The 13,526-nt window shown below is 37.7% G+C and overlaps 1 protein-coding gene and 1 long non-coding RNA gene across 5 annotated transcripts in view; one reads left to right on the top strand and one right to left on the bottom strand.

The window, feature by feature from the left end:
• LOC140118656 (protein argonaute-3) overlaps nucleotides 1–8,172 on the top strand; it is an 83,752-nt gene extending 75,580 nt beyond the window's left edge. For all 4 annotated transcript variants that reach the window (XM_072136831.1, XM_072136833.1, XM_072136832.1 and 1 more), the window contains exon 19: nucleotides 676–8,172. In XM_072136831.1, the coding sequence (XP_071992932.1) occupies nucleotides 676–784 (109 nt within the window). In that variant the 3' untranslated portion in view covers nucleotides 785–8,172. The remainder of the gene's footprint in view (nucleotides 1–675) is intronic.
• Nucleotides 1–13,526, bottom strand: part of LOC140118658 (uncharacterized) — a 127,365-nt gene that overhangs the window by 99,395 nt on the left and 14,444 nt on the right. The gene's annotated exons all lie outside the window — the stretch shown is intronic.

Below are 13,526 nucleotides of genomic sequence, written 5' to 3'. Positions count from 1 at the left end.
GCTCTGTGCTTTTTATAAGTCTTTTTTAACAGCAATCTCAGAGTGTCAACATTAAAGAAGACCAGCACCGAAGTCAAGGAGAAGAGCACTGTAGGTAAGTATGTGTAGTTTAATTTTACGATCTGTTTTACCATTTTTTTATCTATTAAGACTGTATGAATAAAGGACCTGCACAAATAATCAAAATGGAAAAAATTAACAGCACTCCAAAAATAGATATGTGATATAGATATAAAAATACCTGTGGGGTCTTTTATCCCATAGTGACATGTGAGGTTTCAGCTATTTTTCAAGCAACCACACTATATTCTTCTTGCTCAGCAACTAACCTAAATATACATTGAGTGGTTGTGAAAGGGTTAAAGTAAAAGTAAAGTAAAATGTACTGTGAAAGAAGCCTGAAACAGGATACATGACATCTTTTTTGTTGCTGCTGCAGTTGATCTTGACCTACTTGCCGTACACTATTTAATGGATTTCACTGCACTTTCGAAAGCTAAAAAATAAATAAAAGTTGTACAGTTTTTTGGGGGTTTTTTTAAATAGGTTTTTTGTAATAATGGACTCCATTCACCCCCTTGCCTTTATCTGACTGCATAGTTTATCAATCGTGTTACATGTTTAGCCCTGACTTGGCTGGACATTTTATGACTTTCACAATTTTGTATTCCACAGTGCTGAAGGAAGCCACGTATCTGGTCAGAGCAATGGTCGGGACCCACAAGCCCTTGCCAAGGCTGTGCAAATTCACCAGGATACCTTACGTACCATGTACTTCGCGTGAGAACAACTTTTGTCCATAAAAATACACAGGTTTGACTTACAACCTGAAGGATCTGACGTGGGTTTTTTGGGCCCGGTAGAGTGGTTGACATTCTCCTAGCCTCCCATCTCTCCATGGCCTATTCTTCTGGCTTGCTCTGAAGTGCAGGCACAGTGATTGATGGGAGGGCTAATCCTGGGAATAGAAGATTTTTGAGGAACACAGCACTATTATGCAATATGAAACCAGCCAACTGCTAGGTCGTTGTAATGGAGCCTCCACTTGGATGCACTGCTTATTTTTTTGTCTTTCTTTTACTTTCCAATATTTTAACCCTTTTATGCCTTTACCTCAAATCGCTCTGAAGCACTAGCTGTCTTTGCAAAAAAAAAAAAAAAGAAAAAAAAGAGAAGCAAAACATAGGGATGTTTGGGAGTATGATTGCATATCTGTAGACTCTTTGTTAGACAGCATATCTGTGTAGTCCTTATGAAATATCTTTAAGAAACCGTGGCTAATATCTGATCTACTTACTGGTGACCTCTTAACCCCCTTTGGTGATATCGCAGTTAGTAAAACTCCTGCTGCACAGGGGCGATCATATAGAAACAGACTCTTTTGTGCCCAGGTATGTTTCTATGTATCACCTGTATCTATGTGATGAGTTATTGTTGACCTAAAAGTGTATACATATACTTGCGTGTGTGGATAATGGATATGAAGTAGAAGGATGTTGTGCAAAACATCTGTCTCATTATTAGGTCCCACTTTTTTGCTTTTTATGTTAGACTTATTTGCATAAGACATATCCTTAAAGTGAACAACATTAAACCCCCCATTCCCACAAAAAGTACCGTGTTCCTATGTCTGCAGGAGGTCATTTTATATCTTTTTGTTATTACAGCATGTTAAAAAAATATATATATTTTTCCCTTTCTTAGATGCAGTCAGGGAGGCGGGGAGCTCGACCAAAAGCAGTCAGGCAACTCCTGACCACCCATAGTTAGGAGGCAGGACAGGGGCGCCAGATGCATGGAGTGGACGGAGCAAACATCGGTCAGGAGGTGGAGTTGCCGGACTGCTTGGTGGAGCAGCTCCACCTCCTTGACTGCTTTGATTTTCATTCATGCTGTAACTGAGAAATTTGCTAAAAAGACCTCCAGGTGACATACATATTAAAGAAGATGGTATTGTTTGTGAGGTTGGGGGGAGGGACGGGTTTCAAGTGATCCCTTGATTCTTTCTGCAACATTATAGTTAGCAAGATGTAAGTGGGTATTGCATGTACCTAGTGCGGCGGTCATGCAAGTGAATGGATATGTGATTCCACTCTTACAACAAGACTATTGCCATTTATTTCCTGTAGTGCAGAAACACAGTTTGTTTGGGGGTAGGAAAAGCAGAGCACATGGCCCTCTCTGGGTCCTGATCCAGATACCATGGGCCAGTTTTTCATTATCTGTTTTATGCTTTTATGTCAATTTATTCTTATTCTTGTGCAAAAAAAGAAAACACCTCCATAAAAAATCCTGCATCCCAGTCGTTGCCCATTTAAGGGGATGTCTACCGTTTTAATAAAATTGAATGGCCTGAACATGTCATATAAAATGGTTCATCCCCCTATTTGTATGCTGCAAATGCTTTTCCATTCCTACACATTAGGGAAACCTCCTTAATAGGATGTGGGAATAAACCCTATCCTTAGAGTATACATGGTTGTGTGGGAATTGTAAGCTTTTCTAGTACTTTTTATATATATATATAAATGTATTTATTAGATTAATAACACTAATTTAATTATTTTAGAACCTTTCTTTGCCACCATTGTAATGTTTTTTTGTGTGTGTCTCATCAGATATATGTTTTATTTTGCTCTCATTTTAGTGCAATAAGCATCAATGAATTTAAACCCAGCAATGCCAAAGAGGCCTGCACAACCCTGCTGGCCCCTGTGGTTACTTTGGGATTAAAATAAATGAAAGCCTTAACTATGAAATGAATTGTGTCCAAATAGTGATGTCTCCCCAGAACTATTATGGAAAGTATTGTGTTCCCTTCAGTGAGTAGTGCAATGCTTTGATGTTCATGCTTTACATGTCAGAATCACATATGGACCAACGAGATTTGTTTTAGTGCACAGTGTCAGAAGTGTTCATGTTACTTTACTATGTGAAGGACTAGTGACATGCAAGAATCGATGTCATACTTAGCTTGGGTATATGTATACCTAACAAGTTGTTTGGCACAATGTTGCAGAATAGTGTGCACAGCTTGCCATTTTCTCAATTTGGTCTCAATGTTATCACAGTAGCACCTGTACATACAGATGTAGCCTGTACATGCCAAAGGTAATATCAGTCATTCAGGTGTATATTCGGTCTGTCTCTTATTTGCACATTTCTTGCCAAAAAATAGTAGAAAACCTCTATGGTATCAATTCCCAGTACAGGAAATATATATATGAATTCAATTAAATGAAATTCAATGAAATGCACCCTGAGAAAGATGTGTAATATTATCATTCACGTTGGCTAGTCATAAAGTTTTTGAGATGCCACCAGAAGAATTTTAGGTGGAGAAAGGATATTTGGCTTGTAGGAATGTACATCTGGCTGGTTTTGTGCACCACGTATAGAAGTGACATTAATTAAGCAGATTAAATTATTAATATATATGTATATTTTTAGATTTTATTGGAAATTCTAGCTGAACCCAAGCAATACTTATTTTCGTATTACTCTAAATTTAATGTGCTATTTTAACACTAAAAAAAAAAGTTAGTTGGCTTTTAGTACACATATTTGTTTAAATTGTTTGTATTCCTATTCATTTGTATTTGGCATAGGTAATGTCATATAATAGTTATGCTTTTTATAACCAATATAGTATTCCAAAGATAAAATCTTTATCCCCTATAGATGTCAGTAAATTATTACCGATTATTGTTACATTACTCACACCTGGTACAAACCTCATTACGTATTCATTATTAAGCCCAGTATCATGCCCAATATATTTTCATAGAAAGCAGTCATGTATAACTACCATCTGAATAATGGTTAAATAGACATAAGACTGCAACCAATATGCCACTGCCATGACGGGCATGATGATCCTCTGGTATCATCACCTGTCTAGACTATTGTAACCAAGAAGCTACCTTTTTTCTTTTTTGTTTAGTTGCTGCTTCTTATTCTGACAATGTTCTTTTACAAGTATCCACAAGGGAAATACTGATAATCCGGCATCTGCAGTTACTCTGCAAACATACTGAAAAAAAACACATTTACCTTTATCTCCTGCAGCCCTCTGCACTGGCTTCTAGAGGAGGGCTGGGAGAGCCTGATGTAAAGTGCCTAAAGTATTGGCTCACTATGAAACATATGGATTGAATAAATAAAGGGGAATAACTTTGTCAATATTGCACTTCTTATATACTGATCCTCAGTAACATCCTGCGTTATACTCAATTCTTATTAAAGTATGATCTACTTATTCCTATAGTCAAATCTTATTTAGTTTTGCTATTTGTGGTCAACTAAGCATAGGCCACACCTAAAATAAATAAATACATTTTTAAAAATGCACAAAAAACCTTTTTCTTTTTATTATAATGCATTGCTTAGTTCTGCACTCCCCTATAAACAGGGCATTCCCCAGGTAATGTTGCTTTACAATAACCAGTAGATCTCGCAATAGTGCAAGCCCTGTGCAGACTGAGCCTCAAGGTATGTAGAAAGGAAATACAGACAGTCCCCGGGTTATGTACAAGATGGGTTCTGTAGGTTTGTTCTTAAGTTGAATTTATATGTAAGTGTAACTCCAGACACAGTATATTTTATGTCCCTGTGACGTCAGGATTTTCAAAATTTTGGGCTGTCATTGGAAACAGGATTAATAATAAAGCTTCATTGCTGACACCTCTGATAACTATTATGCTGGCAATTGCAGCCTCGGGGTAAAGTCTGTGCATTGCCAATTTCCAGAGGATGCAGTCAAAACTGCATTGCAATCAGCTTTGAGGAAGGTTTAGGTGCAGTTTTGTCAATTTAACAGGAGAAAGATATTTGTGGAACAAGTTTCCTCTTGAGAATCTAATTCACCCGTTCAATTCATGTCTTTCACCTGTTAAATTAAAAGAAACTGAAGCTAAAACTACCTCAAAACTGATTATGATGCAGTTATAACTGCAATGTGTGACTGCACCCTTAGAGCTTCACCAGAGGTCAACGTGGGTAGTGAGGTCCCTTTGTAACTAGGGGTCGTCTGTGGGTTGAGAGTTTGGGACTGTCTGTAGTGGAGCTGCCGGCAGAAATCATGGAGCAGCTCTAGATAAGGATTGGCAATAATACAGACCACAACCCAAGGTCAGTGCAGGATTCTTTGCATGTGCAAATTTTTACCTGTTAAAGGGGATTTCTGGACCATCGTGAATTCTCTGGCACTCGGCACCCTCATGCAGTTGTATCAGTTGTTTGGCTGCCCTCGGAAGTAGATACTTCCATTAACGTTGTAATTGCTATGTTGTGGTCCTGCAGCTCAGCTTCCATTCTTTTGCACCACCAGATACATAGAAACTAGTGTGAAGTGTTAGACACAAGGAATGGGTCATCAAAATCAAGAACTCTGTAAACTCCTTTAACTGAATAAGGGGAAACTCTGCGGTCACAAACCTTGTGCTTCCTGTGTAATAGAAATGTACATGTCATGTTGTAATGCTGTAGAATTGTGTAAAAGAAGTAACAATCACATCCTCTTTGCCCATTTTAATTAGGGCTAGGTAATTCATTAGTGACCTACCATTATCACCATGTGTACACTCCTACATAGTATACTTAACCAACGTAGAACGGAGTCCTAGATACACAATTAAAAAAGACAATATATCTTCATTGTTTTAAAGAAGCAGAGCTGAGGGAGAGGTAGGGTCAATGCTGGGTCAATGCTGCTTACCTCCTAACTATGCTTCTACTTCAGTTTTTTTCATAGGCATATCTGTAAACATATTTTTTTTTACATAATATCATTCTTCACACCCCCACCCCAAGTTACAAATGAGATTGTGGAGTAAAGGTCTGCTTGACGTTCTGGACCCCTGATTACGACTGGTGAACTTTTGGAATAAATGACAATTTCATCTCACATTACAGTGGCGTGTAGAGGCCTTAGCAGAGAGCGCTACTGGCTTTGCATTAGCTGTTATATTATAGACACAATAATTGACCAAACTGGGTATTGTTACATACTTGTATATTAACCTTGTATTAACATTAAGGTTAATAGTAACTCTTGTATTGTTAATATAGTGTGCTCAGTTTCTGTGATAATGCTGTAGTTTTACTGGCTGCCCTATGTAAAAGCACATACCATTACCATTGGGTCAAACAATTAAGAAATACATTTTACATCTGAAAATGCAGCCTGGCCTATAACAGGGAGTTACTTTGTAGTATTGAGTTCAAAAAATCATTTGCATCTGCGCTCCAAGTGGTTTCTATAAAGTAATCGAGTGATCTTAGTGTGTTGCATATCTGTGATAAATGAGGTGACGTGTTCTCCCTAGACACCCCTAGCATACCTGAAGGCCTGTTGGATATCCATGGCTAGATAGATCAGGCTCTCCTGTGTTGGCACACAGTGGTGGACATGTATCGCTCTTATTGCATTCTTTTTCTTTTTCAAGCAGTAACAAAGTTTGCTGCCTCAAGAATTTAATGCAGTCTACCATATTTATCTTTGTAGCCCAGATGTTTGTTCAACTTGTGCTACTTTTGGGCTCTGAAATTGTCCCATTCTTGCGCCCATAAGTCGCAAAACAGAGTATGCTAGACCCAGACTTTCTTTTGGGAGATACTATTTGGGACTAAAAAGTTGCAAAAGTCAGACTAAACCGGCAACATGTATCATAAAGGGATAAAACTTAAGATATATTTCAATGATTACATAGACCAACTTCAGGAAACTTGAAAAAGTGGCAGCTGGGGGGCATGCCATGGACAATCCCATATGCGTTTCTATGCAAACGTATGCGATCATCAATCGGCACCCAATGTTTTGCATTTAGAGAACACAAGAAACGGGGTGTTGGTTGCCGATCACACCATCTTTGGGTTTTGATTCCATTTCATCTGACAGCACCCTCAGGTATACTTTATTGTTCTTGGTAAGTGAGTTCTATATGTTGCGTCACACCTTGCAATTACTTTGCTTTTTAAAACGCAATTCAACAGCTGAGGAGATGGGAAATTACCTAATTACATTGATGTTAACATGTGTTTACAAAATGCAATAACACAATAGGGGGAATTTATTAAGACTGGCGTTCAGAAATTCCTCCTGCCGGTGCTACAACTCCCGTAAGAGACTTGAGCCTCTTAGTAAATATGGGCAATTTCTGCTCGAGTCTTGGCTGGAATTCCGGTGGAGACTAGAGTAAATGCGACAGGCCAGGGGAAAGGGGGACACATCCCGTCCTACCATACCCCCCACCGGTTCTACGTCCCAAGAAGCCCATAGTGGTGTTCAGGTTATAGAAACCTGAAAGTTGACAGGAAAATTTGTATGGGTTCTCTGACTGGTGGGGAAGCCAGACTAAATTGGGGCCAATGCCTTAACATTGTGTTTATAAAGCGTTTTTGTAAACACAAATGTTAACGGCAATGTAATTGGGCAAATTCCCTCTCCTCAGCTGTTGGATTGTGTTTCAAAATGCAATGTAAATGCCACGTGTGAACTTGCCTTAATATGGTGTGATATTTTGCTATGCATGGCAAGAAGTGTTCTTGGTAAGTAAAGGGCATGATCTAAAAAATAGATTATGGAGAGTATATAGAAGAAGTTGTATAGTTATTTTTGGAAGATTAAAGGATAGATTGCACAAAATGTATTATTATTTTGACCTTTAGAATGGCACAATAGGTATATTGTTGTGAAAGGAATGTGTATTTCTGACTTGTCCCTTCGCGTTATCCTGGAACCAGCAGTCATACTATGCATTTAATGTTGAGACAATTCAGATTCACCATTTATCACCATTTGAGCCTCCGTGTGATTTCCATAGTAGAAAGCAATGCATTCAAGTAGAACCATGCAATGCAGTTACTAGCTAGTTGTATTCATTTAATAAAATGCAGAGCTGAAATGCAATGGCATAGAATCAAAGCAGAACTTTTATTTTAAAAGCAGACCTTCCTGCAGTGTTATCCCAATGCTTTGTGCTGTGTGACAAGTTTGGTACTACTAAATCTGTAGTTGGGGCAATGTGGCATTATGTGCTTACATTTCTTTACAACAGATAATTGATAGCTATTTGCAAATTTTCCATATTCTGGAGACATTTGAGCAAGATTTCCGTCAATTTTCTTTACAGAACGGGGACAAATGTAACATATTGGGGCAAATTTATCAAGTGTCTGAAAGTCAGAATATTTCTAGTTGCCCATGGCAACCAATCACACCTCAACTTTTTTATTTTACCAGTGCTCATGAATATTTTAAAGCTGAGGTGTGATTGGTTGCCATGGGCAACTAGAAATATTCTGACTTTCAGACGCTTGATAAATCTGCCCCATTATGACAAGATGCACAATTTCCTTCAGTATTCATACCTCACTATATTTCTTATTGGGAATTCATATATAGATATTATTTTTGCAAAAAAAAAAAAATTCATGTCACAAGATGGCACCAGCAGATTACTAGAGCTCATACCAAAGTAGTACCTGAACTTCTTGTTGTCTGTCACATCTTTTATGGTGCGTGTTAAAAGGCTCCATGTTAAATATTACAGATCTGCTTGGGTCCTGGATCTTTGTCTTAAAAGCGGTTGCCTCAATTGTATACAAAGTTGGCTTAAATATGGTTTTAAAACAAAACTTACCTTATCCTTCTGTCAGTGTTGGGCACCTGGTTCAGGCTATCACCCATTTAATTTTCATTTGGTTTAAAATTTTCAAATCAGTCCCACAACCCCTTTAACCTTATTCAATGCCTTGGCCGGAAAACTTACTATATACTATATACATGGTAAAAATACAAGCACAGTATTGTGCAGACAGTCCCCGGGTTACGTACAAGATAGGTTGTTTAGGTTTCTTCTTAAGTTGAATTTGTATGTAAGTCTGAACAGGAATATTTTATAATTGTAGCTCCAGACAAAAATATTTTTGTTCCTGGGATAATTTGATCAATGCAGCCTGAGGCTACAGTAAAGTATCCAGAGAGCTTCAAGAGAGGTCTGTTACTAGGGTTCGTCTGTAAGTTGGGTGTCTTTAAGTCAGGGACTGCTTGTATAGCATGTATAAGTGATTGATCCATATTTAGTTTCCTAAATCTGTATGAGTGTTTTGTGGTGATGTAGGTTAGTTTTACCATTGGGCCATGCCATACTCTAGCATTTATTAAAGCACATGGTATACTAGGATTCCCTGTAATATTTAGTCATTGCTGTGTTAAATAGGGCAACCGTTCATGGCAGAACATTGGCATGTGAGTTTAAACATATAAAAGACGTTATTTTTAATAACAGACTGAATATTAGTATAAATATGATCTGTAATGAATAATTTTGATAGCAGGCATCCATTGTAGGTGTCTATAGGGTGTTGTCATTGGAGCATAAGGAGAATAAGGATTGATGGCTGCATATGCAGTTCTATAGAAAAACGTGTTCTGTAGCAGGGACAAACATTCAATGATTGTAGAGTTTGGGGTTTTGTTGAAAGCTGTAATAAAGATCTCTGCATGTGGCTTAAGAGAGTAATAAGATTCAGTTTCACATTTATAACCGTTTAGAAACAGTAATATTGGTTTAATCTGGCTGAAGATTTATTTTTTCTACAATTTAACTTTTATTTTTGAATCCACTTTTTCAGAAATAGTGTAAAATGTCATGGGCATTAATAGTCTCTATTAATTCTCACTACGCATAGTACTCCAAATTTTAAAAAAAGTCAGTCATATACTCCCAAAGCTGTATTTCATTGCAATTATAAGTAAACCAACTGTGTGGGGAACATGTCGCAATGTAATTATTGGATCAATCTTACCATTACAGGCAGTCCCCGGGTTACGTACAAGATAGGTTCTGCAGGTTTGTTCTTAAGTTGAATTTGTATGCAAGTCGGAACTGTATATTTTATAATTGTAGAATTTTTTTGGTCTCTCTGACAATTGGATTTTAAAAATGTTGGGTTGTCATAAGAACCAGGATTAACAATAAAGCTCCATTACAGACACATTTAATAACTGTTATAGCTGTTTATTGTAGCCTAGGGCTAAAGTACAGTAAATTACTAATATCCAGTGGTCCGTTTGTAACTATGGGTTGTCTGTAAGTCGGGTGTTCTTAAGTAGGGGACCGCCTGTACACATACCTTTTATATGTTCTGCACAAATTAACTACAAATAATGAAATGGCTGTTGCTAATAATGCAATACAATAGCTGTAAAAAGGAACACCATGTGATTAGAGGTTCCCAGATTTTCCTCAGTTAATAATTTCATACAATAACCTACTATAAATTACAGTTCCAGGCTACAGAGATGAGAACTTCTAGTAAATTAATATAACCAGTCACTTAATGACTAGACCTCCTCATGTTTGCAAGCTGAGTGCACTACTAAATTCTGCAAAGTTTGACGGAAGTTTAGGTACACTTTGTACACACTTTGTACACACACACACTTTCCAAAAAAAGAAGAAGAAATCTGTTGGAAAGGGCGTAGTTATATGTTGTGTTCCGAGACTGGGTCTTGTAATTGTCAGAACAGAGATCCATTGTAATTTTGCCATGCATATGCATAATGATCAACATTTGAGTAATGGAGACATAACGGAAATGCTGTTACATTAATATTTCTGTCACCACTCCCTTTCATGCAGTGCCTATTCAAGTGTTGCACCTTTGTCTCTGTTTTTACTGGGATTTTGTAAAAATTGCCCTGGGAAAAAGAGAAAAAATTGCAATTTGGAAAAAAGCCCTAATGTTATTTATTTTTTTTATATATATCCAAAAGTATACAAACATACAGGCTAACTACATATATTCCTATATTCATGTTTACATACATGAGGTCATATGGACAGAGGAAGGCATAATAACAAACCAATTAATTCTTCTGTTGCCTAGGAAGAATTTCTGAGAATAGATCCATTTTCTATAACTGGCCCACTCGAGTAATCGGTGGAGCTTCACTTGATATTCTGTGATCACTTATCATTTTACTATGCATGTTTTCCAAAAGTGGCAAACCTGCATTTGTAGCATCATTGGTCGATAGCCTGCAGTGTACCCCTTCTGTACCCCTTTACATGTTGTGCACCACTTTATTGCATTGTGAATTGTAAATCATGTACCAAATTGATCAAAGAAGCATATTACCCAAAAGGGAACCTATCACCAGGTATTACCATACTAAACTACTAGTCTCTTAAGGTAGGGAATGAAATCTAATTTTACAAATTCCCTCTCTTATTTGAATGTTAGGCAAATATGACTCATCCCATTTTTACATAAGATGTGTCAAGTTTAGTGGCTGCAGGTAAAAGGTCACTTCAGAACCTTTCTATTTGGTTCTCTAGTACTTAAAACATGCTTTTCGGGTTACTTTCTTATAGGTAAACTGGTGAGATTTCACATAAAAGAGAGAATTCTTTAAAGGACATTTCATAACCTACCTGATGGCACTAGTAGTTAATGGGTAAAACCTCTTGACCGGTCAGCTATCAACCACATAGTTATTAGCTAAAAAATGAATAATTCCTATCCCCTAAAAATTAATTTTTTAAGCCGGGAACCTGGGACCCTGGCAGAAGGAGCAGCAAGTCACAAGGGGTGTTAGTGAGTAATGAGTTGCTGTGTGACTCGGCCCATGTCTCCAACATCTTCCTCATTCCTCCCTCCCTTCAGCAGAGGATGACATAAGCCAAAGGGAGGGGGGAATGAGGGAGATCCTGGAGACGTGGGCTGATTCACACAATGACTCGCATGAATAACACATGTCCCTTGTGACTCGCTGCCCCTTCGGGAAGGGTGCCAGGTAGGCTTACAAAGTTTGCAAAGTCAGACTAAAGCAGCAGGCTGCCATAAAGGAGTACTGTTCCTGGCAGGATCGGACACTGATGCACTATCCTCTACTGGAGGTTTGGCACAACCTCTTCAATCGGATTGCAGCCTGTCAGTATTTTACTAGTAGGGGTAGGTCCCTACTCTAGGTGTAATGGGGTTCTAACAAGTCTATGCTGCTGAAAGATAGGTTCAGTAGACTTGGTTGAGCTGGAACTCGCAACTGTGCCAAGGGCAAAAAAAGTCATTAATCTGCTCCTGTAAAATTGGCCAGTGTCTTTAAGTATTTAACCATATTTAAGACTTATGTATGCATGTATTTGACTATTTATTGTATTATGTTATCCATTATTAAAGCTAGTAGACCAGAGATGGAGTGTTTTCATATTCTTAAATACATTTAGCAAAAAATATTAGGATTTGTATATTTTTCTCCATAAAAAAAATATTATTTTCTGCCTATTATAATGTAATATCATCATTGTTAAGTCCCAAATGTCATAAAGTTTACCCATGTCTAACTACCAGGCTGTGAAGCTACCTGGAGCCTACGAATTCCATAGTGGGGGGTGCTTGAGTTTTCTTTATATTAGGACTAAAATGAATGACTGAGAGGATGCGGTATGAATTATCAACTGAAATCATTATCATGTCTTTTAATTTGTGACAGTTCATCCTAAATTTGTCATCTGGTGTAGATTTCCCATTCCACATCAGTCATTGCCAATCCAGCAACGCGCAATATTTGTTAGACACATTTGATGCTGGCATATGTCTCTTGGAGAGGCCAGATAAGGTTTCTAACAGTATGACATATTGTGTATATCTAGTGAATAGAGACCAGCCTTCCTCTCATGCAGTAATGGTACAGTGCATTTGACTTATCTAGATAAAAGGGTCTATTTTTGTAAGAAATGTATTATGGCTTTTGTGGCAACTAAAAGCGCTGTTTACATATATGTGTAATGTACAATAATATTTTAGGCTATAATATGTGTAATTTACTATGTAACCCTTGCTGCTATGTATATATCCAGATAAAGGTGGATTACAAGAAATCCATGCACTTAAACGGGCATTAGAGACTATATGGACTCCATGTACTGCTGTTGCAAATCTATATAAGGTGTTGGTTGTATCAAATGCATTTGTTTCAAAATGTAAAGAATGGTAACTGTTCAGGATTGTATAAACCCAAATTCTGGTTCTGTTTCTATGCAAGTCAGACATTAGCTTGCATCACAACAGAATAAAATAATACCATAATTGTATTGTGTGTCTTTTGCCTGGCTAATATGCACAGATCACAACATTGGGGGTAAATGGAGTCATATGTGCATGTGGTATCCTGTGATTAGATGTGCATGGGTCATTGGTCACTCCACATCTAATCTTGTTTGACCCATGTCATCCTCACTTATGTGGAAGGGACATTCTGGCATCATGGATGATATCGCTTTCATTAATCAATATGGTTACAGATTTGCTCTGAACTTAATGTTGCAAATTAAAGGAAACTTATCACTACGTTTTATCTTGGTAAACCACAGCTGTGGCTGGATATGTGAAAAGACTCTGATCCCGAATATTAATGTTTATCGATGCTTGGCAATATAATGGAGAGGACTCCAAGGTGCTTCATAGAAGACGCCATTTACAGGCTGACTCTGGAGTAACAGGCTCATAGTAAATGTGCC

Source organism: Engystomops pustulosus, chromosome 2 (assembly GCF_040894005.1).
Source record: "Engystomops pustulosus chromosome 2, aEngPut4.maternal, whole genome shotgun sequence".
NCBI lineage: Eukaryota > Metazoa > Chordata > Amphibia > Anura > Leptodactylidae > Engystomops > Engystomops pustulosus.
Note: the sequence above shows the minus strand (reverse complement) of the source record. Positions and strands in the feature narration are given on the sequence as shown.